At 37.8% G+C, this 26,388-nt stretch overlaps 1 protein-coding gene across 28 annotated transcripts in view; it reads left to right on the top strand.

The window, feature by feature from the left end:
* SOX6 (SRY-box transcription factor 6) overlaps positions 1-26,388 on the top strand; it is a 519,233-nt gene that overhangs the window by 190,005 nt on the left and 302,840 nt on the right. For 22 of the 28 annotated variants that reach the window (XM_025190443.2, XM_006134565.4, XM_075928048.1 and 19 more), the window contains one exon: positions 12,320-12,563. In XM_025190443.2, the coding sequence (XP_025046228.1) occupies positions 12,324-12,563 (240 nt within the window). In that variant the 5' untranslated portion in view covers positions 12,320-12,323. Of the gene's footprint in view, positions 1-8,504; positions 8,573-12,319; positions 12,564-16,425; positions 16,492-26,388 lie in introns of those variants that run through there. The other 6 variants (XM_075928046.1, XM_075928044.1, XM_075928043.1 and 3 more) reach the window with 2 other exon arrangements.

Here is a 26,388-nt window from a genome sequence, read left to right as displayed (position 1 = left end):
ATTTATTTCAGCTGCTACATATGACATCAGGCACTGTAAGAGAACATTTCAGGGTTTCAGCTGCAATCAGTTGTATAACAACTAACTGAATTTCAAATGGTAATGGTAAGAGTTATTTTAAAATATCATTTGAATTAGTGGAAGTGTAATACTATATATATTTCCCTTCTTAAACTGTCACCAGAGAGAACATCAAGTCACTGAAGACATGATTCTATTTGGTGCTCTGGTGCAGAAGTTGTCAGGATTTGGGTTTTCTTTTTCTTTTAATACATCCCTATGCTTTGTGATGTTTATTTCAATATATTTTAAAGAAAATATTGTAATGGAACCTTGAGCACTTTGGGGTTGGGGAATAACTGATAATTTAATCATGATTCACATTTTCCCCTAGGATTGCTTTTGCACTTTTCTTCTAGCTATTACAGATCAATTCTGAAAGGTGCTGTGCACCTTCAACTCCTATAGGAGTCAGTGTAAACTGTGCAGTCCTTCACAGGGAGTGTTTGGCAATTTGCAGGGTTGAACCTTAAATATGGGAAAGTACTGTAGCTTCTTTTGCAGTTGCTGCAATTAACAGCAATAGTGTGCAATATAGAGGCTGTACTCTAGCTGATCTCACTAAAAATGAATGACTGAGCATTGTAGGTTCTACCTGTGAGACTACAGGAAGCTACCATTAACATTCTGTGATATTTTCTCATGCCTAGCCCAAATGTTATAATAAAATCCTTTCAAAACTACATTTGTGTTTACATTGGGAAGCTCATTAAAAAATAAATTACAATAATTAAACACAAAGACTTATTTTATTTTCTTAGTTCTACTAAACGTGTATTTAAAGTGTCAGAAATTGTAGCTTTAGTTTGTTCTGTATTCCATGAAATGATACCATTAGATGTAAAGGGCATTTAAAACTGACAAAAATTTCATCTGTGAATTGTATGTCGGGATGGGGGAAAAATCCTAATGTCCAACCTAAACCTCCCTTGCTGAAATTTAAGCCCATTGCTTCTTGTCCTATCATCAGACATTAAGGCAAATAATTTTTCTTCCTATTCCTTGTAAACACCGATTTAGGTACTTGAAAGCTGCTATCATAACCCCTCTCAGGCTAATTTTTTCCAAACCAATTATTTCAATCTTTCTTCATGAATCATCATTTTTGTTGCCCTTCTCTGGGCCTTCTCCAATTTCTCCTCATCTTTCCTGAAGTATGGTGCCCACAATTGGACACAATATTCCAGTGGAGGCCTAATCAGTGCACAGTAGAGTGGAAGAATGACTTTTCGTGTCTTGTTCACAACACTTCTGTTAATGCATCCCAGAATCATATTTGCTTTTTTTGCAACAGTGTCACACTACTGACTCATATTTAGCTTGTGGTCCACTATGACCCCTGGATCCCTTTCTGTAGTACTCCTCCCTAGACAGTCGCTTCCCATTCTGGATGTATGAAACTGATTGTTCCTTTCTACGTAGAGTACTTTGCATTAGTCCTTATTAAACTTCATCCTATTTACCTGAGACCATTTCTCCAGTATGTCCAGATCATGTTGAATTATGACCCTATCCTCCCCAAAGCACTTGAAACCCCACCCAGCTTGTTATCATCTGCAAACTTAATAAGCGTACTCTCTGTGCCATCATCTAAATCGTTGCTGAAGACATTGAACAGAATTGGTCTCAAAACAGATCCCTGTGGAACTCCACTTGCTATGCCCTGCTAGAATGACTGTGAACCACTGATAACTGCTCTCTGAGAGCAGTTATCCAACTAGTTATGCAAAATGAACAATTTTATATGCATGTAGGATCAGGGATAGATTAAGGGGGGGGGGGCTAGCCAGGTAGCTGCCCGGGGCGCCAACCTATGGGGGGTACCTGATTAAAGTGGTAAGGGGCACAGCGTGCCCGGAGGCGTGGCCGCACATGCACCGCGCACCCGGGGCTGGACTGCACATGTGCCGCATGCCCGCTGCCTGGGGCACAGCTATGGCTTGGTCCGGCACTGTGTAGGATATTGTACTGTGTAACCGCTACTGGGCGGGTTTGAACCTGGGACCTCAGGAGATGACTATAGGAGCCTGTGAGCTAAAAGCCAGTTGGCTCTCAGCCCATGCTGTAGACGTCTCTTGATTTTAACTGTTGCTGTGGTTTAGGTACCACTTGTATTACTCAGTAACCACACTAGGCACCCATTCCAAACAAGGAAACTCTATGCACAACACTGTCTTGTTACACACATGAGCCTGCTTTAGTAAAGTAAGTGTTGTAACCTAAACACAAATTCCCCATCACAAAACCCAAATTGAGGTATGATATTTTAGACTCATTTCACATTGCTTTTTGAAGGGTAAAATGCTCATTCATGAATCTATGTGTCAAGTGCTGTCACTTTAAGAACGCAGTGAGCACCTTCTTCTAGAGCTCTATGAATAGTGCTTAGCGTTCTGCACTGCCCTTTTAGATAATGCTGTGTTGTTAGATATCAGCTACAGTGCTCACATGTTCAGGTGAACCTCTGACTTGTGGAGAGGTGCAAAATGAAGAGGAGGAGTTTCCCATGCTGTGTAATACGTATGATCTAAATCAGACCCAGTGGTTCAGATTATGGGCTAGTTTTTCTCATTTTGACATGTCCTAGTAATAGGGTGGAGAGGGAAAAGTATTCCTGGTGAATTTGGGCCTGAGACTGGGCACAGAATGTGGGGGCAGCTCTGCTTGCTGGTACATATTGGGGCAGGGTCATGGCCTTGCCTTTCTCTCCACCCCCTGTGTGTGCTAGTTTGAAGCAGTGTTCACATCTTCTCTGTGACTAAGGGATAGGCCTTATCTGGTCCCTGTGCAGGGGTGGAAGGTAGAAAAAGGATCTCTTGGTAGCTTTTGCTGAAAAGAGCAGGTTGCTGGTGTCACTTGACTTTTTAAAAAATCAGAAAGGATGGACTTACATGCTAGATTGCAGTATATCCTATCAGTAGGTGTCTAAGGGCTCTGAGTATTTATTAATACATGTGAAATTTAGAAAATATGATCCATAGCACTATACAATGCACATTTTTCACGGGTTAATTTTTAAAAATAAATCCTATTTTGTAAATAAATCAAAATGACAAAGAAGTGTATAACATGTAAATCCTAAAAAGGCACTCTTTTGAGTGGCATATCATGTCCATAGCTGCTGTATCTGTCAAACTCAATCTTCAATTTTACAGAACACTGTGGACTATTCATGATATAGTCTCTTGTCAAAATGCAGATCTCACTGCTGGATAGACAGTCCACATATTGAACACTCTCAAGAAATCTGTTTTGAAAATGTTAGTTCATATTTGCTCAATTTACCATTCCAAAACCCTGCTCTTTAAATACTTAACATTTCGAAAGTCCATTATACAGACTGTAGATGGAATGATCTGTGGAATCTCTCTCATCTCTGTAGGTATACATATATCTGTGCCATCTGATTCTTTCACTTCATGCATCTGATGATGTGAGGTGCGGCTCGCGGAAGCTTATGACCTAATAAATTTGCAGTCTTTAAGGTGCAACTGGACTCCGTGTTGATTAAGTTGAAACTGAAAGTTGTTTTTTCGTTTGAAAAGCAATTTGCTTGTCGTTTGAGTCACATGTCAGGTTCCAGTCTGGCGTTATCTTTTACGAGTTAGAGATAAACCCGTGGATTTAGAAGTTTATAATAACAGTAGTGCAGTTGATGCATATGTACCTGTGAAGCCACTCCAGGGCACTAGTGTAATATTTGCATATGTGAGACACTGGGGCAGTTCTTACCAGCATTTATGCTTTTATAGATTTATCTATCTGTTCTTTCTCGTTTTCACTTAATACAAGACTTATACATCATATTGCTAAATGACAGAAGGGTTGCATTGGTGTAGTTGATATGAAAATGAACTTCCTTTTTTGAGTAGCCTTTCAGGCTTATCCATTAGAGACATTTAGATTTGATATTTTTATTTTTGTTTGTTTTGTTTTCTTGCTAGTAATTATGTTTGCACTTTGCTGATGTCTAGTTGTGCATTATTACAATGGAAGGTGACAATTTGATTGTCTTCAGTTGGAAAAACAAGTAATTTTATATTCACCAAGCTGTCAGGTAACACTACCTCGCAGTACTAAGAGCTCCTGGCAATGTGGTTTGGCACCTATATTTAACTGCTTTGATGCTTGCATAACCTTTACTGAATCAAAAATACTTTGCCTGCTAGAAATGTTTTTAGTCTTGTACTGTAAGGTTTTCATTAAGAAGATAATCTGTTGCTGAACTGGAGAAACATTGTTTCATGTTATGCGGAGGTAATAATTAGGTGATCTAATGCAAACTGACTACAGATGAGCCTGAAATTGAGACTACATTTCATTATCTGAAATGAAGATGAATTACAGATATGTTGTGTTTAACTTACAAATGAGCATCAGGAATATTGGGGGGAAATCTGTAGATAAGTGTATCACTAAGTTCTGTGGGGTTTGGCACTATGTCATAGCACATCAACTTTTTTTCAGCTCTGTGACTAGATTTTCACTTTACTATATTTTGTGGACTCGCTTGCAACTTACGAAAATTGATTATAGGTGGAAAATATATAAAGACATTGTGTGTTATCAATGTAGCACATCCTGTGAAAGTATCAGAAGCATTTAAATAACAACCTGTTAGGAGCTTCTGCATTACAGATTAATGTACTGAGTTACACATTTCAAGTTATTAAAGCAAGAACATTATTAGCTTTATTAGGATAAAAAGCTATTTCAGTTTTTGTGTGAGTTGTTGACTCAAAGTCTAAGCATGTTGAAATAAATTCTTCTAAGTATTTTTAGGCATCCTTTATCAAAACCATTTATGCAGTCTTTCAGCTAAACAATTAAGCATTCTTTTCCATAAAGAGCTGTGACTTAATGTTTATTTATAGGAACTATTGTTTTTATCTTATTGTTAATGGGCTGCTTTTATTTATACTGTATGTTCTCTTACTTGCTGCCTAAAGCAACAAACTCTAACTAGTTATGATGGATAAGTTACTAGTACACTCACTATTGTTCACATGTTGTAAGGTCGTTGGTAAAGATTGCTAGAAGTCAGGCTTTTTTTTTGCAACAGTAGGAAATTGGATACACAGAGACACATGTCACAGTCATAGGACTTAAAGGCCTCACAGTCACCACAGAGAAGCTAATGCTAACCAATTAAACAGAGGTGGTTGGTTACGTGATGTAACATTATCAGGAGAGACAATTCATGAGTCAAAGCATTCCAGGGCATATGAGCTCCAGTCCAAAGAACAGTCTTAAGCTGCATAAATAAAGTGACAGCAATATTGTCAGCTAAAAATAAACTATAGAAAATATTAACTTTGTGAGTCGAGAAGAACATGTCTCTGGTACTTATTCATTATCATGTAATTCACTGCCCTTCTCTGCATTCTGTATGAGTGTTCCTGCATATTCTCAGGGGAAAATATTGATACTGAATAAAGAAAGAAGAATATTTCACGTACCAAAAATAGCTTGCATAGGATTTTCACCATAAAGTCAGTAGGGGCTGTAGAGTCAGTTTTGTTTAGTTCATTTTAATGGGTTTGATAGTCAGGTAAAGACACAGAATCATTTATTTAAGTCTAATATTTTACACTAAGCCCTGGTTTGGAAGGGACTTGCAAGGGTCATCTAGTCTAGCGCCCAGGATATGTGCATGACTGCACTATCAGCACAATTAACAGCAATGGCAAAAAGGGAATGGCAGTTTTGCAAAAAAATGTTTTTGCAACATTCAGTAAACAATGCAGATACTATACATTTGAGAGAATGAAATGGAGATGGGACCAGAAGGGTGGGCATACCTGAATATGTATTATGGAGGCTGCACTTATATCACTTAGCTTGACATTTAGCTTAGCTGGAGTCTTGGGTGTTGTTCACTGCCATTCCTTTACTCTAGTCCTTCGTCCTTTTTCCCCTCTCTTATTCCCAAGGTGATTCCTGGAATGAACTTTCTCATGAATCAACTTCAGAGATCTTTACAAACATTATCTAGCTAATCCTCATGACACCCTTCTGAAGTAGGCTTTGGAAAACTGAGAGATAGAACAATTGATTTATCAAAGGCCACTCTGGATCTCCACGGCAGAATCAGGAGTTAGTAGCTTTCAATCCTGTGGAGAACCCACAGCCCTCTTCTTGTTCTCACAGAGCCTGACTCCATATAAATTTTGTGTGTAAGCAGTGTTCCATGTAAGCTGAGCACTTGGACAGCCATGCAGGAGAAATTCAAATGCTGCTCAGCTGATTAGCAGAGTGCCCACAGCCAGCAGCATGGGTTTCTACTGGTGGTGCACATCTGTACATGCCTTAGTGCACATAGCAAAATTTATTCTGTACATGGATGGAAAAACTTAGAAGGAACCCTGTGTGTGGATGATACATGTGGGAGTGTGGGACTTTAGGAGCAGTGAGCATTTTAGTAACTGCTCATTCCGGTTACTAATGCTCTTTGCAATCAGATGTGGGGTTTTATCATTTTAGGAAATAAATATTTATTCGTACATGACAAATGGATTACAGCATTAGATAAACAATGAATTACATTACTGAGTTATGCCTACATCACTTTGTTTTAGTGGACCAGAGCTGCAAAGTTATTTGGCTATTGGTACCACATTTTCATTTTTCTTTAAATTAAGTCATAATTGAATGCTCCCATAATTAGAAATTGGGATCCAAAGGCAAATAGCGATAATTTTCCTGTGTGTTTACAATATTCTGAGCCAGTTCCTCAGCTGGAATAAATCAGTGCAGCACCATTCATTTCAATGGAGCTCTGTCCATTTACTTCAGTTTAGGGTCTGGTCTACAGTTTATATTAGTGGGGTTGCACAGATGTAAGGAGTGGTCAGTTAAGTCATAATTCATGGATGTAGGCCTTGAGTTTAGGAGGGGTCCTGAGGTATCATGATTTGACTCACACGTTCCATGTAGGAACTACTTCCATAGAGTGCTGGAATCTGCCATGGGGCGGAAGAGTAGGATGGTATAATTGACTGGAGCAGCACGCAGGCACTTTCACAAGGATCTGGGTGTTATCTATAGCAGAGGGCCCTTTGGTTAAGGTTTGACAAGGAGAAACTTCTCTTTCTGCTGCCCTTGCTCTGGAGTGTGTGAGAGAGGACTTCAGTGTCCACAGTTATGAGTATCCTCTTTCATGAACACTAAGTTCTTATAAAAAAGCTAGAATGAAACATGGTTCTCTTCATGTAAAGATTTTTTGAGGACTTCTACACATTTTTTGTTTTTATCATTCTTTTGGGTCTTGATTCATGAAAGTACTTAAGCATGTGCTTATTCGTAAGCAGACGAGAAGTCCATTTTGAAGTCATTTGGACTGTTTAGATGCTTAAACATGTGATTAAGTGCTTTGATAGACTGAGGCATTGGGGGAGGAAATAAGAATGGCCACCTTTAGGGACAGGAGGCAATGCATTATCAAAACATAATTAATAATTAGGATTATAAATTTAGCTTTACGAATGCTTTGATAGGGTGGAACAAAACAGTCTTTAGATTCCCTGGTCGGCCACCACATGTGTCCCTTCTCATTGTTATCATACGGTTTCAGTATTTTAAATTACGATGAGGTGCTCACATTATTGTTGTCTGTGTAATTTGGGGTTAAATGTCTAGTGGGTAGACCAAAACTGATCCCTAATTTCCCCTGTAGCATTTCATCATTTGGTCCTTCTGTCAGTAATGGATGGACAGTATTAGACATTACATGTCTTTGGTGTTAGGGATGCCACTTAGTTATTTAAAGGAAGCAGCTTTAAATCATGTGAAGAACTTTGACATTCAGAAAAGTCTTAGATGAAAAGTTTCTATAATCATTTCTCGTTTTGGGAAGGGATGACAAGCATTGCCTCTAGAGAAAAAGGAAATCTGTGATGTTTGTTTAGAACAGTGTTTCTTAAACTTTTTAAGACTGAGGAACACCAAACAATAATTTTGTTTTATGAAGAACACCAGGGATTTTTTTTTTTTTACTCAACAACAACAACAAAAAAAGGCGGGAGGAAAGTTATTTAGCAAAAAAAAAAAAAGAAGTTGCCTGCCCCTTGTTCTCCAAGGCACACCTCCAACTGCCTCGCAGCACACCAATGTGTTGTGTAACACAGTTTAAGAAACACTGGTTTAGGATGACTGACTGCAAGGCTCTGTTAGAGAACAGGCGGATTATTATATGGGTAAAATTTAAGACTCCTACATTTTGACAAAATACTAGAGTGGCACAGACTGAAGGAAGATTTTGGCTTTACAACATGGAGACCAAGGCTGGCTGAAATTGGGTCCCACTTTACCAATGCTTCCCACTTCCTCAGCTTCAGTGAGGTTTGGCAAAATGGTTCCTCTTTTGTCCATCTCAGTTTGAAAGCGAGATGTGTCTTGTTTTAGTTTTGTAAAACCCAAACCTGTGTTTGTTTTACCCAAATTAGGAAAACTGAATAGGGGAATGGACATCAGATAAATGATTCTGGATTCGTACACGTCTTTCTCAAATCCCGTAGGTATACTATTTGTCTTGGTCACAGTTATGCCTCAGCTAACTAGTCAATTTAACCAGTGTGACAATGTATTTTTTCTCTGATTATAATGTGTGCTGTGTATTCAATACACTGATATCATGTGAGTGTAATTTCCTCTTATTTTATCTTCGCTGCACAGTATTATAAATAAACAGTTAAAAAAATAAAGAAAAAAAGCACCAAACAAATCTATTGCATCTCGTTTTAAGATTGTACCACTGTAGACACTTGTTCTAGTAAAGTAGAATTGGACCCACTTGATTGCATTTAAATTTTTCATGCTTCAGCAGTTTGGCTAGGAGCACAGTAAAGAAAAACCCCACGAGCGAGGATAGTTTAGAATAATAGAACTTGATTTTGTGTATTATAGCGGCACCATTTGCGCTGCTTTAGTTAGGGTTGTGTCAGCACTTCCATTATAAACCCCTGTTTTCAGGGGTTATAACTAGGGAGATTTTTTTTGAACAGAAATTAAAAAAAAATCATTTGACTGATTTTAATTTACAACAGAGCAAAAACAAAATAAGGTGAAATGGAATTTAGCAACTTTGAGACACCTTTTACATATCTAATTTATTTGTACTCCTGAAATTGTAACCCTTATTAGGGAGTATGGTAAGTTAGTTTTTAATAAGTTAAGTTTAAAATTGCAAAATCAATAATGTTTAAAAGTGAGCTACTGTTCAAACCCAAAATATTTTTCAACATTTATTTTGGCAAAACTACCTGTTTTATGGATCAATGGGACAATAACTGAGGACTAATCTGGTGGGCTATTTCAGGGGAACTTTTGATCATACATCCTGGAAATGTATGTGTTAAATTCAGCTTATGGTTAGATCCTGATCATATAGTCTTCCACATGGTAAATAGGTGTTTTCCATGGTTAGGGCTTACAGGAACTGGCCCTTACACCCGAGTTTTCCCATTTAATGTAGTGCAGAAAAAAGTAACTTAGACTTGTAGGGAAGGGTTGATGGCTACAGCTATGTAGTCCTGTGTCTGGGTTAGTATATTTTTGAGATGGCACATTCCCTCCCTTTCTATAAATAATTAACTTACATAAAATATTATAATACATTTGTGTGTGTATATAAAATATAGAAGATATCTATCTATCTATCTATCTATCTATCTATCTATCTATCTATCTATCTATCTATCTATCTATCTATCTAATAATAGACATTTTTTCTACTGTACTACATAACAAGTAGGTAGCTTTACTGAATGGTCACTTGAGGAATTACCAAAAGCCTATTTACGAAATAGAGGTGAAGCCTTTCTAGACTAATTATATTCAGCATGTAATTTCTAAACTTCACTCTGAATTTTGATTTTCAATTAACATTCCCAATTTGAAGATAATTTTCTATTTAATGTAATTGCAGGAAATAATTTATTGGCTGATTAAGACTGGGGGCCCAACCTTCCTTAAGAAAACACTCCCTAACAAACCAGCCTTTAGAGCCAACTCATAGCTTTGGACAGATTTAGCCTATTTTCACAGCTGCACAGTTGTGTTTAATTAAGATTGGGCACTATTATTCATTGGTGCAATTTGTACTTGAAATTATTCTTAGGAGACATTTTCATTTCTGGTTTTGTCATGATTAATTTATACTGAAGAAACAACCAGAGCTATTGCTATTGGAGGAAGCCAGTTCAGTTTTCTAACAGGAATGGTATCTGTTAAGGAAGTGAAGTCAATGCAGTTTCAAATGATCAGTTTTAAATGCATATTGTGACTTTCAGTTTTAAATGCATAGTTTATAAACTTCATAAAATCATATTAAATTTATTATATTGTCATGTGAACAAGTACATTAACATGATGACAATAATAAGAAATATAGAAAGGAAGCTCTCATTTTAGGTTAAATTTATCTTTTGATTATCTTAGGTCACAGAAATTATGAGCCAGAGCCTTTTGACATACTTATAACAATAATAATTTCTGAACTCTACACTTATGTGCACCATGAACATGCATTCTTTTATGGAGTATGAATGTTATATTCACAGAATTTTGCTCACTGACAACTTTAATACTCTTAAAGGAACTGCAAACCTTTTCCCCCAACTAGTATTAAGTTTGAGGCAGGATTATCATTATTTGTAGAATGGTTATTCTAAATAGGTACCAGCATTTTAATGTGTATCAAAGCACTTCAAAAGCTTGTAATACTTTTATTTAGAACTGTGCATAATTAGATTAGCTGTTCCTATATTAATTTTTGTCACTGTAGAATACTAAATCTGAGCCCCCTCATTAATTGTGAGAAATTTAGCATTAGCTGTTAAATCCTATGTGAAACATGGGCTGCTACATAAAAACTACTGTTTAAATTGGAATTAACTTAATTATTTTTCTTTGCACTTGATATTTCCTTCACTGTAATATTCATGAAAGCATGTGACACATTTGTAAATTTAACTGTTAGTCTCAGATTTCTAGACCCTTTAATCAGTATTTATTTGTCTGTAGAAACAGTACTAGTGAGTTAATGATTTGCTAATTTGAAAAATGCTCATGTGGTTTCCTATGTTAACTGATTTGTGCATTTTTAAAGAAATGGTATGAAATCAATTATTGTTAAAGAGCAATTAAGGTGGAGATCTTATTTCTTAGTTCCACAGCAATTTTAGTATTACAGATATTATAAAGTTACTTAAAACTGTAAAAAAATATAATATGTTTTAGATGTCTGCTTTGACATATATGATTATTTTCACTAGAAACTTTCAAAAAGTGGTTTAAAATGTTGAGTTTAAATAATTTAGGTTTTAATTTAAGTAATAGAAACTGCAGCAAAACTGTGTTTGCATATGGTTTGGCATTAAAAAGCTACTATTAGGAAAACAACATTTTAAATAAAGATACTTATTTATTGCAACTTGAGACCCAGATTTAACTGAATTCTTTCAAATGCTTTGTATCTTGTATTCAATGTCTAATAAAGATGGAAATATAATTATTTCAGGCACTTAAGTCAAACTGCAGAAGATTGCCTCAAGTCTAATCATACATTATCAGTCATTCATTCAGTAAGCCACTTACAGTTTATAGCACCCTTCAAGTGAATATCTCAGAACCCTTTCCAAAAGGTAAAACTGGATACAGTTTTACTGGTTCAGAGACTGCAGAGCTTTAAACAAACAAATCATAATATGTCTTTGGAACAGGTTGGCTAATGACTTAAGGAAACAAATTCCACACACAAGGGACAAAGTAAGCAAAGGATCCAGTCACGCAAACCCTCATTTATATGAGTACTCCATATTTACACAAGTAATCCCACTGAAGTCAAATTAAGGCTTTAGGACTCTTTCATGAGAGTAAAAGTTTAGAGGACTGGGCCCATAGATACAATTGACGGAATATACATGTCCAGAAGAGTCATCATTCTCTTAGAGCTGGAGAAAATTATACCATTTTTCAAATAAATGTGATGTCAATACTGTGTTTCACTGGGAGTCACTAAAGATCCATTTATCACAGAACTGAGATTCTCTGAACTTTTAAAGAACCTTTTAAGTGACCAAGGTTCTAGATTCTCCAAACCCTTAGTACTGTGAGCAATCCTACAGTGGAATTACCTACATGAGAAAGGACTTCTCATGTGTATAGTGTTTGCCTTCACTTTCCAGGTTTTGCACTATAGCTTTCTCCATGCTCTCAGTAGTAAAAATCTTATGTCCTACTCTTTTTTGTTGTTCTACAGAAGAATGTCTTCCAAGCAGGCCACCTCTCCATTTGCCTGTGCAGCTGACGGAGAGGAAGCAATGACCCAGGACTTAGCATCACGAGACAAGGAAGAGGGCAACAACGATCAGCACATGGCTTCCCATCTCCCTCTACACACCTTAATGCACAACAAACCTCACTCGGAGGAGCTACCAACTCTGGTTTCCAGCATACAACAAGAAGCTGATTGGGACAGTGTTATCTCAGCCCAGCATAGAATGGTACGTTCCCCATTTATATGCCACTTTCTGAATTTAGCGTTTCAGAAGATTCTTCACTTCTCATTTTGAAGAGCCTATTCAGTGCAGCTCTTCATAGATGTGAAACTTTTGGATGTCAGACTTAGTAATAGCTCAACATCAATATGGAATGATTATAAATTACCATTATATAATCTTGTTAAGTATATAGGGCTATATGAATGAGGTCATATGATGAGTTCATCTTTAGGAAGGAAATGCATCTATTTGTCATGTTTTCAGTCATCCCCTGATTAATGTCATAACCTCTCTAGCTCATATATTTGCGTATTCATTTCAGCAAGAAGAGTGTAGCTCATAACTGTCTGTCATCTAATTGGGCTGCAGGAGTTGTTGAAGGCAGAAAGAAACTTTAATATATTTCTAAAGAAGGGCCTTCCCTTGTCTACAAATGCACATGCAAATAATAAATGTAGTGTTCATTTTCTCTCTGAAACTCACCAAAACAAAAACATTCATAGTCTGCTGGAACCCGGAGGCGAACATCTAGGTTGATACCACAACTCATTATGTTTACTGGAAACGGCAGCCCTTCCTACTCTAGATCTCCAGTTTAAATAAGTCCAAGCAATGTTAGCAGTGACCGAAAGTTGTCACTGCCTGATATTTGTTCAGTGGCTTATATGAGATGAAATTTGAGTTGTCTGTCCTTTGGACAAACATTCATGTGACAAAGACGCCATTATGATCGAAATAACCAGCAGTCTCCATAGAACTGCCAAATACTGAATGGGCATGGAGATTAAATGAACTTCTGACCAATATATTTGCCCCGGTTGAGCAAAATCAAGTTGTGTGGACTGGATAGTTGCTTCTTACTGTATCTGTTCTGTGGATGGAGAACTCTGGTTTTCAAACCACCATCTTTCACAAGCACTTCATTCTCCGAAATAATCAAAATAGAAATGCCTGCCTTTTCTTTGTTCTTGTAAGTTTCTCAGATATTGGGAGATTTAAACTATTCATATATTAGATCCTGGGAATGAAGGCACTAAATACATGCTAAGTATTTCTGTATTATTAATCACACTTATTAAATTAATTGGATGGATTAGATTATATAAATAGAGCAGGAAAATGCTGTCTAATAAGTAAACCACAAATTGAGTCTGTGAATAGCCCATTGCAAGATCATGGCTTAAAAAGTCACCAAGAGTCTGATGCTAGTTGCTAAACAGATGAAATTTCCCTTGATTTCAACGGAAATTATGTGCAGTATTTTCTGTTTGTAAAGATAGACAAGAATGGTCATAGAGCACATATATCTATAGATAATTATTTAGGTAATGGCTCGTATAGAAAATTCCTTGCTATTGGAATAGAGGCTCATTTTAATTGCATATGTGCTCAAGAAAGCCAATAATTAAAAATTCACAGTAATTCTCAGTTAATTCCATTTTATAGTTAGAGAAACTGAGGCACAGCTCGGTTGACCAGGTATTTTGAAGAAAATATGAGTGAGTGTCATTCCTGAGTGAGGCACATACACAATGGGAGTTGCTGCTTCAGGGCAGAAGTGGTAGTTATGGAGTGACTCTGTCATCTAGAAGGAAGGAATTCCTAAGCTTGCTGGAATCTGCCAGGGCACAGGCTATAAACTCAGGCTGTGTGCTGAGTGATATATTAGTACCTCAGTCAAAATGTTTGAGCCTCACAGAATATGATGAAACAGCCTGCTTATGCAAAGTAATTTAAAATTGTTTTACATTTTTAATGGAAAAATGTCCATTTTTGAATTATACACTTTCCGGCCAACATTGGTGTACCTCTGAGGAGACCAAATAGCTAGAAGTCACTCTATTGCCTACCATGTTTCAGAAACAGGTGCATATACTTAAGCTTGAGTGATTTAGCATTCTGGCTTTCCTCCTTTGTTTCCGAAAATATAACATCATACAGTTTGATAAAGTTCCTGAAAATTGTTTGCTGGTCCAACTACTCCCTTGAATCAAGTTCAACCAACTTTATTCTGGTAAATCTCAGCCAAATCAGTGGGAACTTTTGTCTAAGAGGACTAAGTATAACATAAGGGCCAGAAGTGAAAATTGAAGTTCTAAGGCTTTAGATCAGATAATTTGACTATAAAACAAATACAACAATAAAGCCCCAGCTTTCTTGTATAAATGGAGTCTAGGAAACTTTAGGTAGTGACTGTAACACAGAAGTTGTGAAAAATATTAACTTAAAAAAATTGTTACAATGTGAGGCTGTCACTCAGAATAACTTATTCAATATTTTTGACAAAGAGCCTAATTCTGCCATGGATCCTTATGTACCAATCTCATTTACTCCTGTTAATTGTCTCTGTTTGCATGAAGCACTCCAAATTCGCTAGCAGTTGCTGATCTTGCTGAGGAAAGGTTAATAGTGTTCTAATAACTCACTGATACAGGTGGCAACTTACTCAATCCTGATGTAAGGTGCTGGAGTGACTCTTTAATAAGTTATAAGATAGGAACTCTTGGAGCTGCTAAACCCGAGGAAACAGCTTGAGCAGCGTGCTGTTCATTTCTTTGTTAATAAAACTGAACTTCATGAAAAATAGTCCGTTTTTGACTTGGATGTTGTCTATGTGTAAAGCAGGTTGAGAAAGGCACTTGCTTCTATCCTCTTATTCTGGGGGAACCCCCCACCTCCCAAAAACCCAGTTGTGCTGTTGTTAAATGTACCATTAATAGGCCTAGTTGGGTTACAAGGTGGTAAATTGCATTCATCTATAGAAGGAAGAATTTGTCCTTTATTGTGTTACCTAATTAAATGTGCACCCTTACCTTCTTTGTACTCTCAAGACTCCCAAAGACCAGTGGAAGTTCTGGTAAAAACAATATACAGTATGAAGCCCTATGCAGAGATGAAAATGATGCAGCTCTTCGATGAAAACAGATATTGCAATATGAAAATTTGCCTAAGAAAATATCAGCAAAGTTGTTTTCAGTATTCAATACAACACTTTCTGTAACATAAGATACCTTTTAAACATCATTGCACATTATCATTAAAAAAAAAAAAAGAAACCATGCTGGCTAGAAATGTTTTCAAACTTTCACTCCCTTTTGATATCAGGCATTGCTTTCCACTGAGTCCTTTGTGTATTCTGAATGTCTGGAAGCCAAAATATTTTGTTTTAACTCCCACTCTATAGTATTTCCCAGCTGTGTACTTATATGGTGTAATAAAAGGATTTAACAAATGAAAAATAGCAGCTGCATTTGGAGATTCCCTTTGTGCTCCCTTTTCATTTGACAGATTCAGCAATGTGTAACAACTGTAACGTCAGACCTGTAATGACTTACACTACAAGTATCATATCACCAACCAATTTGATTTTACAGAGGAGGGAAAATAAAACAATAGAAGGATTTGGTCCTGCAGTGTTTCGTTGCAGAGCTAGAGACACTATATTTTTGACTTTAACTTAAAATAAAAATTGCTGGAGGGGTTGATATTTATTTCTGGTGATAAATCTGTTAGCGAAAAACAATGTTCTAAGGTGAAGAGCTAAATTCTTCCTTTATGTAAAACAAAACTAAAAGAAACAAACAAGAAAACAAAATCCTTAAGGAATGGGGGAAAATGATAAAAATTATGTAGGCTTGAAGGTACAGAAACCATATCGGAGGGATTAATAAAGCTTGTACATTGCATTCAAAAAATTTGTTGAAACCAATTAGGAGTTGGTGACAGAGAAGGGGTGAGGAGCGCCAGGAAGACCAAATTGTTAAATCTTGTAGTTAGACCTAAAAGGTATCTGGATAATTTTATGTACTGGTAATTAGCCATGTTACAAAAATAGTAATCATGATTCACACTTCATTTATGACAGGGGCCAGGAAACCACTTCCTCTACTGTACATCCACTCCCATATAGCGCCTTGAACAATTTACCCAGGTCAGTTATGAGGCTTTTATCCTTAATCTTAAGTATCAGGTGTAGTCAGTGACAGGCCACATGAGTAGATGAGCAAATGGTCTGATCCACTATGACAAATTGCACGGTATGTTCCCATGATTCTGCAGTGGGATTCTAACTTCAAACACCATTAGCAGAATTAACTCTGATGTTTTACCTCATGTTGCAGGATCTTTGCTAAATATATCTGGGAGAACAATGGGCCAGATTCTGCTGCTTGTATGAGACACTAATGGTGTACGGGGTCTGCAAAGGAAATGTAATGACCCTGGGGAGAATTCCTCCTTCACAGAACTGCCCCTCTTTCAGGCTACGTCTAGACTGCAGGCTTCTTTTTGAAGAAGCCTTTCTGGAAAAGATCTTCCGAAAAACCTTCTTCTGAAAGAGAGCATCCACACACAAAAGAGCATTGAAAAAGCAATCTGCTTTTTCGAAAGAGAGCGACCACACTGAATGGACGCTCTCTCACATGTGAGCTCTGATTACTATGGATGGAATGGCCACAAGGGAACCTGTGCTTTTTCCTCTTTCCTCTTCTTTCGAAAGAACTCCCTCTTCCCCAACCACACACACCTTTTTCTGAAAGAGCTCTTTCGGAAAAAGGCTTCCTCCTTGAAGAAAGAGGTTTACCAATGTCAGAAAAAACCCTCTGTTCTTTTGATTTTTGTTGTTGAAAGAACACAATTGCAGTGTGGAAGTAAGTGAAGTTTTTTCAGAAAACGGTTGTTTTACCAAAAAAACCCTCTGCAGTGTAGACATACTCTTGCACTTGCCCTCCTTACAGTACTTGCCACAGAGGCATGGCGGGGGGGAGGGGAGGAGGAGGCAAAGTGTGCCAGCAGCAGGTGTGTGTCTGGAGGGGGGTGCAATAACATATTATACTACAGCTGTGCTGAGATATAGAAACCGCTCATAGGAAGTCATGAGGAGACCAGGGTCCCGCCGGGCTATTGTGTTTTATGCTGGGGTCTATATTGACCTTTGGAACAGACAGAATCTGAGAGCTGCAAAGTTGCTTAAAGCCCTCTTTCCCCCTGTGCTCGCCTCATTTACACTGTCTGCACTATGCCTCCTGCCACAGCATACAATACTTTCCAAAGAACAGTGTTATCTGAGATACAGGCACTTTGCGCGAGGGAAGGCAAACATATTATGGCATGACTAGCTTATTACATCCACGGGGTGCTATGTTATCTCCTACAGTTTAGCCAGCACATTTGGAACTGGCATTGATTTCATAGAGTTATATGTCAAATGAAAGAACTGTCATATATTTCACATAGTAATAATATCAAGATTATGTATTTGCTGCAGATTTCAGAGCTTCTCCAATTCTTGCCATATCTGCACATGGCTCTCATCAGTTTGATGGGAATGTTGCACACAGAAGAGAATAGACCCAATATTGTATTTATCTTGTAAATAGTTTTTAAGCCAACAATTATCCAATTTAACTTTCCATAGTCTTAGAAAAATGATTAATGTCAGAAAGATGACAGAAATTGGTGGAACTCATGAAGCTCTTACTGCCTTTTTGCTGATAACCAGAAACTAGTTTTTACATTAAAAGGAATGTATATCAGCTCTGGTTTTTCAGAAGAAGTAATTCAACAATTTTCAAACTTAATAAGCTTTGTCATGGTTGTTTGATATTGTGTTGTTACATCAGTTCATGGCTTCAAATTCTCAAAGCAGAAGTTATAATTTATTTTAAAATACCCACATTTTGAATTAACTTGGTATGTAGATGCATATTTAACATGAACTAAATTAAAGTTCCTAAAATTCTAGCAGTAACCTCTAATTCTTTGTCTGCAAGAGGTTTCACTAGATGAATTGCTTAGGAAAACTGTTATTTGCATGTGCATATCCATACAAACATCAACTGCAAATCCAGAATGGCAATATTCTTTGTAGGGTGCTAAGGGATGAGTATGGAACAAATATCTAGATAGATAAATACTTTCAGATGCAATTTCACAGATGCAAAGTCTTGCTTGAAACTAGCAAGTGCTAAAAGGCAAATTGCATGCTTCATTCTATTTCTCTATTATTATATGCATTTATATGGGCAACTATAATGAAGAAAAGGTAGATAGTGGGTTTTTTTTTTAGAAGCTAACTGTGGCTGTGGACCACTTTTTTGTATATGTTAGTCAGTGATCTGCAAACAGGCATGTGTTTAACTTCAGTAGAATTATTTCTGTACATTAAACTAAGCAGATGTCCACATTTTTACAGGATCAGAGCCTTGCTTATATTAGAGTCATGAGTAGAACACTCTTTAAATTTTAAATTAAAAGTAACAAAACAAAATTATTCCCTTAATAATGTACAAAATAATGTGTTTTGTAAGGATAACTAAATAGGTGATTAATATTGTTAGTGGGCAGGAAGATAATTAGTCTTTTGGTGCAGTAGTTAGTATATTAGTTTTACTCCTGATGCTGTACAACATTTTTTTCAAAAAATAGGCAGTTACCTTAACTATTTAACTAGTTTCCCTATGTTCTTGGAAGAAATACCTCACAGAGGATTCTTAGTTTTTGTCTGGCTCTGTCCAAATCTCACGTTTTCTTTGAACATTTAATCTCTTTATAAAGCTGTTTGTAAAGTCCTCTTTCTCCCCTCTCCCCAGTTTCTGTATATTTACAATATAGTTTTCAAAAGTAGAAGCATTAACATGCTATAAATTGTTTGATTTTTTTTTCCTTTGGGCAAGAAGGAATCAGGTATGCATGCTGATTAACACACTCCAGTCATTAACATGTGATTATGTGGGCTGCATATTGAGCACCTGCCAAAAGATAAAATTCAGCACTGTACTACATCTGTGCAAGGACTTTTTGCATTTCTTTTGTACTTTGACAGCTCAAGAAAAATCAGTCTCTGGTATCTTTGTTCAGTATAATAAAACTGTGTACATAAAATGTCTTCATGGAGGCAGGAACGATAAATGTATTTATTTTAATCTTTGAGGCCATGAAAATCCAGTGGCTGGGACTTAGACAGCAGTCAGTGTAATATGAATCTCATAAGGTATTGTATCTTATGAACATAAGATCATTCACATACAGTTTACAACATTCCTGCAAGTTTATAAGGATTATCTGTTCTGGGATTCAGCCAACGTTTTTCTAATTCACAACAGTTTTATGTGATACCTTTATGTCTCATAAATGTCTTGTTTTTATTTCAATCTCCCAAATGTTTCATCAGTGTTTACCTTAGAGAAATACAAGTACTGTATGTGTTGGGCTAGCATTCTGCACACGCTCCACTGCAAACACTAAACACACACCGAGAGCATGTAACATGTGACATGTAATGGTGTACAAAGAGGGGTTTACAAAGGTATTTCATATTGCTAAAATATGTCTTCTTGTGAAATTTACATTAAAATGGACCTGTAAAAATGTTATAGAGAGCAAATTCCGTGAATACAAGGTGGTCTAATATACCCAAACCTTTGTTTTACTTGGCTCGTTCAGATTACAAAGACTCCTAGGTATTTAAGGGTATGTCTACACTACAGCACTAATTCGAACTAACTTAGTTTGAATTAGTTAATTCGAACTAAGCTAATTTGAACTAACACATCCAGACTAAAAAACTAGTTCGAATTAGTGTTTTGCTAATTCGAACTAGCATGTCCACACAGAGTGGACCCTGAACCGGGGTTAAGGATGGCCGGAAGCAGTGCCGGCAGGGCATCAGATGATGACTTAGAGCGTGGAGCTGCTGTCTCAGGCTAGCCGAGAGCTGTGCTTAAAGGGACCCGACCCCCACCCCGGACAGAGAGTTCTCAGGGGTGCCCCGCTTGCAAAGCAGTCCTGGCTTGGATTGCCCGGAGTACCCACACTGGGCACATCACAGCACTCGGCCATCAGACCGGCTGCACTTGCCGCAGGCTGCCATCTGGGGAGAGGGGGCAATTGGGGGGCTGCAGGAGAGGTTCCACTCCCAGAAGCCCGCAAAGCCAGCCCAGTCCTCCCCATCGGCGGCTCGTACTCCATTCCTCCCTCACCTCCTTCCACTTACCCCTCCCTAGCCCCCCTTCCTGATGTACAAAATAAAGGACAATTGTGTTCAAAAATAGAATCTGTCTTTATTGAACAAAACTGGGGGAGACTGGGAAAAGGAGGTGGGAGAGGGGAAGAGAGAGGGTGAGAGAGGGGAGGGCAACTACAATGATCAGGGGTTTGGAACAGGTCCCATATGAAGAGAGGCTAAAGAGACTGGGGGTATGTCTACACTATCCTCCTAGTTCGAACTAGGAGGGTATTGTAGGCATACCGCACTTGCAAATGAAGCCCGGGATTTGAATTTCCCGGGCTTCATTTGCATAAGCCGGGTGCCACCATTTTTAAATCCCGGCTGGTTCGAATCCCGTGCCGGATGTAACCTTCAGGGTTCATAGGGTTGGCCGCTGTCGGCAGACAGGCTGCTGGGCTAGATGGACCTTTGGTCTGACCCAGTATGGCCATTCTAAGCTCAGGGCTCAGGGTTGGGGGTTTCAGTGGACCACCTTGATTTTCATGCAAACTTGCTCGTGGGTGGCCAGGCTGGCAGCTCTCCTGCCCTAGATGGCTGCTTTCCTGTGCCTAGTGTGGAGGTCGTGGACGAGGCCCACGATGTCTGCACTGGACCAGGTGGGTGCCTGCCTCTTGCGGTCCTGGGCAAGCTCCCGGGAGCCGCCAGCCTGGTCCCGGGAAGAGAGGGAGGGCTGGGGGGCATCGGGTGGCTGGCTCGATCTGTGCCAGGTGCAGGGTCTGCTGGCTGGGTGCTGGCAGGCTTGCACCTGGCACGGGCATCGTAGCCAGCCCGTGCCCCTTTAAGGGGTCCGGGGCCGGGAGGGGGGCAGACGAGTTTCCCTGGTGTTGGCCAGAGTGGCCAGCAGGGAAAGCTGGGGAGGGCTAGCCTCCCACTAGTTTGAATTAAGGGGCTACACACCCCTTAATTCAAACTAGTAAGTTCGGACTAGGCTTAGTCCTCGTACAATGAGGTTTACCTAGTTTGAACTAAGCGGAGCACTAGTATAGCGCCTATCAAAGTTAATTCGAACTAACGTCCGTTAGTTCGAATTAACTTTGTAGTGTAGACATACCCTAAGTGTTTGTTTTTATACACCAAAGGGTAGTACAACTGATCTTAAAGTCTCCTCAATTTCAAATCAGCCAATGATTGAACTCAGTCTCACTCTATAGCTGTTTCATTAGAGTACATGGTCCATCCATATCATTCCTCTTCTCAGTGCCACACAGTGCATAAATAAACATTTTAAACCAACAAGAGCACAGTATAAAATGAATAGATACTGTATAGTTGTGACAAACTAATAAACTCCACAGTATGCCTTGTGTAATAGTAAGTAGCATTTTCCTCCATTAGTTTTTCCTTATTAAGGGCAGATGTAACAGAATTTTAAGGACAGGACATAACATGGCTGAATGGTGATGGTTCTGTCTTGCCAGACCAAAAATCCAATCAGATGATGATACTGTATTCAGAAGATCCTATAGCACCCAACCCTTATGCATGAAAACCACGTGCAGGATATTTCTAACGATGGGTTTATTGCTCTACATCAGTGATGGTTCACTATATTTGCTTATTGTAACCTCTCTCTATTTTGGGATAACTTACTATACTCTCTGAATCCTATCCAGAACAATTTTTACACCTTTTAGCTAAATTAATTTTCTTTTTTACTTTACCCCATTATATTTTTGTCTTAGAGTAGGACACACAGTAGATTTTATTTTATTTTATATTATTGACTTTTTAGAAATTGGTAAAAGGTCAAATTCAAGTTAGAACATAAGAACATAACATAAGCTCTCAATTTGTGTTCAGTCCTTACTCAGGCAGATCTGACTGAGTAAGAGGAGTTTGTGTGAGTAACTGGCTTTTGGTTTTAGTCCTCTTGATACCATTTGCCCTTTCACTTAGCCTAAATGTCTAAGTTTTGCTGTTGTTCCCTCAATAATTCCTGGCAAGTCATTCTCAAACCTTAAATATAAATTACACATCTTTCCTAAGAAAACTTTTGTTCTAAAATCAGATGGAAATTAGACATGATTATGTAGACATTTCATTTCTCTTAATTCTGTTTCATTAGAGCCCTTAAAATGGGGAACCTTTAATACAGTGATTGGAAATGATTTTGTCAACATTTGTTTTCATTATATGTTAACTCCGATCTGGCTCCAAGTACCAGCATGCTGCTAGTACTTGGAATAAAAAACACTCTGGATTTCCAACTTTCCTGGGGTGCTTACATGTGTCCCATTCAATACAGAGTCTGATAAATATCCCTTCATAACAGAAAAGCCTCAGCCACATGGAAATAAAGGGATGCAACCAACGCATTTTGTGTTACTAATATTTGTTTCCCACTTTTTCTGGCCATTCATCCCAGGGTTCTTTTGATTGAGTTTAAGTGGAAACAGTTTGTATTTTCTTGTTGGCTATTGAACAGGGTAGGATTGACAGTCAGCAACCTACAATCTAAGTTTAAACATTTGTAATTAAAGTTAAACTTTTAAATTACTTCCCTTAATTTTCTGGTGTCTGATGCTTTTGTTTCTGTTCACAATACTGCTGCTTCTCTCATCTTCACAGAAGGTAAAATCTGTTTCCCCTGCCCAAAATAGAAGTAGACTAATGGTCGAGGGCCGTCCGCTATCACTGACCACAGCTTTCTGCATTCTTCCTGCTCAGGGTGGATTCATGCACTTCACCAAACTGCTGGCCCACCAATAGCCTTCATCATAGTCCCTAAGTGAGAACTGTCATGGAGCTTGGTTCTATGGGATGCACTGGGCAGTGGAGTCCCCAGTTGTAACTTTTTGCTTGCTACCTCAACAGCAGGGCAGAATCACAATAATTCCAGTGAGATTTGGGCTTTCAGTAGAGGAAGCTGGAATATTTCATCCTGAGTTTGCAGGAACCATTTCACTGGAAAGCTGCAGAGTCCAGTATGGGACTTCTATTTTCCCTTCCTAATGTTTAAAATAGGGATTTAGGGTTCTGTTAGCATTAATGAGAGATGTGTTTGTACTGAAGGCTGAATATACCTGTTAGTGTCTATAAAAATAAGTGAGCACGAGAGGACTTTTTTTTAACATTAAAGGTAAGATACAAACATATACCATATGTTGTATGGTGTCAATTACATTCTCTTTTTTGTGTCCTGCCCTATAATCTTTGAGAGATGGAACTGTCATTTTGTGTGTGTATTCTGTTTTCAAAATGAAAGAGCTTCAGAAGTGTCACTTTCAGTTGCTTTGTAAAATGGCCTTTAGATACGGAGGTCAGGAATATAGGGCCAATTTCTGACACTTTTATGTATGTTGAATAATACTTTACCTATGACTAGTTCCATTGAAACCAACTGCACTACTGAGAGGATAACAGACTGCTTCACATAAGTAAGATTGCTAGAATCTGACACATCAGAAAATATTATTTTTTATATTGAGAAAATTGCAGTATTAATTTTTTACTAAATCCATTTTTTCTCAAATAAAATAAAAATGTAGGGCTTACGATTGCTTCTATTTTACATACTATAATGAAGAAAAATGGTGACTTTAAAATATGGAATGTAGCAGATGATTGATCCAAGATATTGGTCTAATTGCATTTATTTATTTAATTTTAATTTTACTTTTAAAGGTAACTATTTAATTTGAAATATGACTATGTGGGCAGGCTCAAAAATAATTTCAAATATCTGATATGGAGATTTTTACCCCATATGCGCAGTGTAAAATGCATGCTAGAACATTTATTACAAAACAAGAAGAAGAAGAAGAAGAAGAAAACACCCTAATATAAGGGTTTAAAAGAATCATTATGGAGTACAGAATACATATTGTCTGCCAGGAATAGTTTGCATCCTTCTTCTGGCTGGGGTTTTGAATAGAAACCATTTCAACATTTTTTCTGCCTATGGCAGAATTGCTCTTATTTGGGCCACTCACAGGAGCTAGGAAAAGACCCACCTGAGAGGCCAATTGCTGGTTATCCTTCCCAGACAGGGAGGACCTGTATAAGTGCCACATGTTGTTCCATTATGCCTTGTGATTAGCTACTGAAGGATACTGCCAGGTATAACAAGGGCCAAAGACTCACATAAGAAGACCTATATTCTGCTTACCAACAACACAAATGATGTTTTCTCATCATTCTTCCTGTGCATTAGGACAGCAGTGTATGTATGGGCTTACTAAAGATCTGATTTGGTGTACCAACGATTTTTTACTTGATTATTCAATAGGTAGGGTATGTCTAGGCAGGTCGACATTGCAAATGAGGCAGGGATTTAAATATCCCGTGCCTAATTTGCATAACAATGGCTGCCACGTTTTGCCGACTCAGCACTTTGTTGGCAAAAAGCGTCAGTCAAGAGGGGGCTCTATCGAGAAAGAAAGCGTTTTTTGACAGATCCTGTAAACCTCCCTGCAGGAGGCATAAGGGATCTGTCGAAAAAGGCTTTCTTTCTCGACAGATCACCCTCTAGACTGCCTCTTTTTGCCGACAAAGTTCTGAGCTGGCAAAACATGGTGGCCATTTTTATGCAAATTAGGCATGGGATATTTAAATCCCTGCCTCATTTGCTATGTAGACTTGCCTAATCTGCATCCCTCAAACAGAGGGATGCAGTCTAGACATACCCGTAGTGATTGGAGCTTCCATGAATCTATAGTTTCTTTTGTAATATTATTTATTTTTCTGTACTTCACCAATGCCAATTTAGAAATTTACATGCAATGACAATGGATGGTTTTTAATCTATTTTGAGGGGTTGCATTGTATATTTCATTTAAGGTATTTGTGGGCCATTTTCTGTCCTTATTTGCATGTTCCTATGGGGCTGGTAGGAAATTGATATTTTGTATATCAAATATATAATTTAAATATTTTCTACTATGACTAGACTGACTGTGTTAGAGTAGAGCTGGTAAAATGCAAGTTATTCTTACTGGAAATTTAAAAAATATTTCATTTTTTAAAATCTATCCCACAAAATGTTTTCAGTCTTTCAGTGAAAAACTGAAACAAAAAATGTTCCCCAAAATGTTTAATTTCCATTAAAGGAAAAATTTCCCATGAAAATTTCATGGACCAAGATTAGGGCAACTATATTTTCCTATGCTGAATCCTGGACATCTAGTAAAATTACTCCTATTCAAGTGAGTTCAACAGCAATCAATTATGCAGTACAAACATTCAGATTAACATCAAGTTGACTGAGCCCCTGTTAAAAACAAATACTGTGTAGCTTGAAACTTTTTATTTACCCTCTTATCTTTAAGATTTGCATGGGAAGAGTTGACATGTATACATGCAGAGAATTTTGTCCATTTTAAAGAAAATTGAGACACTTGCAGGAGGACTTCTATACGGGACTTTCCCTTTATAAACAGGTCAATTGGTCATCCTAACCAAGAAGTTTTGAGAGCAGAGGTCACAGCAGATATGTATTTTTTGAAGCAGGCAAAAAATAAGAACTCTATAGCAGGCATATCTAATTTCGAAATAGTTAATTTGAAATAGCTTATTTCGAAATAATGCATCTACACACAAAATGCATTTCGAAATTGCGTTTTGCTATTTTGAAATAGTGTGTCCACACTGAGTGGACGTTGAATCACATTTAAGGCTGGTTGAAACCAGTTCTGGCAGGGCATCAGGTACACAGCGCTTATTTCGAAATAGTAATTTTGAAATTGGCACTATTCTTCGTGGAATGAAGTTTACCAATTTTGAAATAAGCCCTCTGCTCTTTTGAATTAATTTCAAAATAAAGGAATGGCTGTGTAGATGCTAGGATAGACTTACCCTGAGACATCGAGGAGAAAAAAAGTG

Source organism: Pelodiscus sinensis, chromosome 4, assembly GCF_049634645.1.
Source record: "Pelodiscus sinensis isolate JC-2024 chromosome 4, ASM4963464v1, whole genome shotgun sequence".
Classification (NCBI taxonomy): Eukaryota; Metazoa; Chordata; order Testudines; family Trionychidae; genus Pelodiscus; species Pelodiscus sinensis.
Note: the sequence above shows the minus strand (reverse complement) of the source record. Positions and strands in the feature narration are given on the sequence as shown.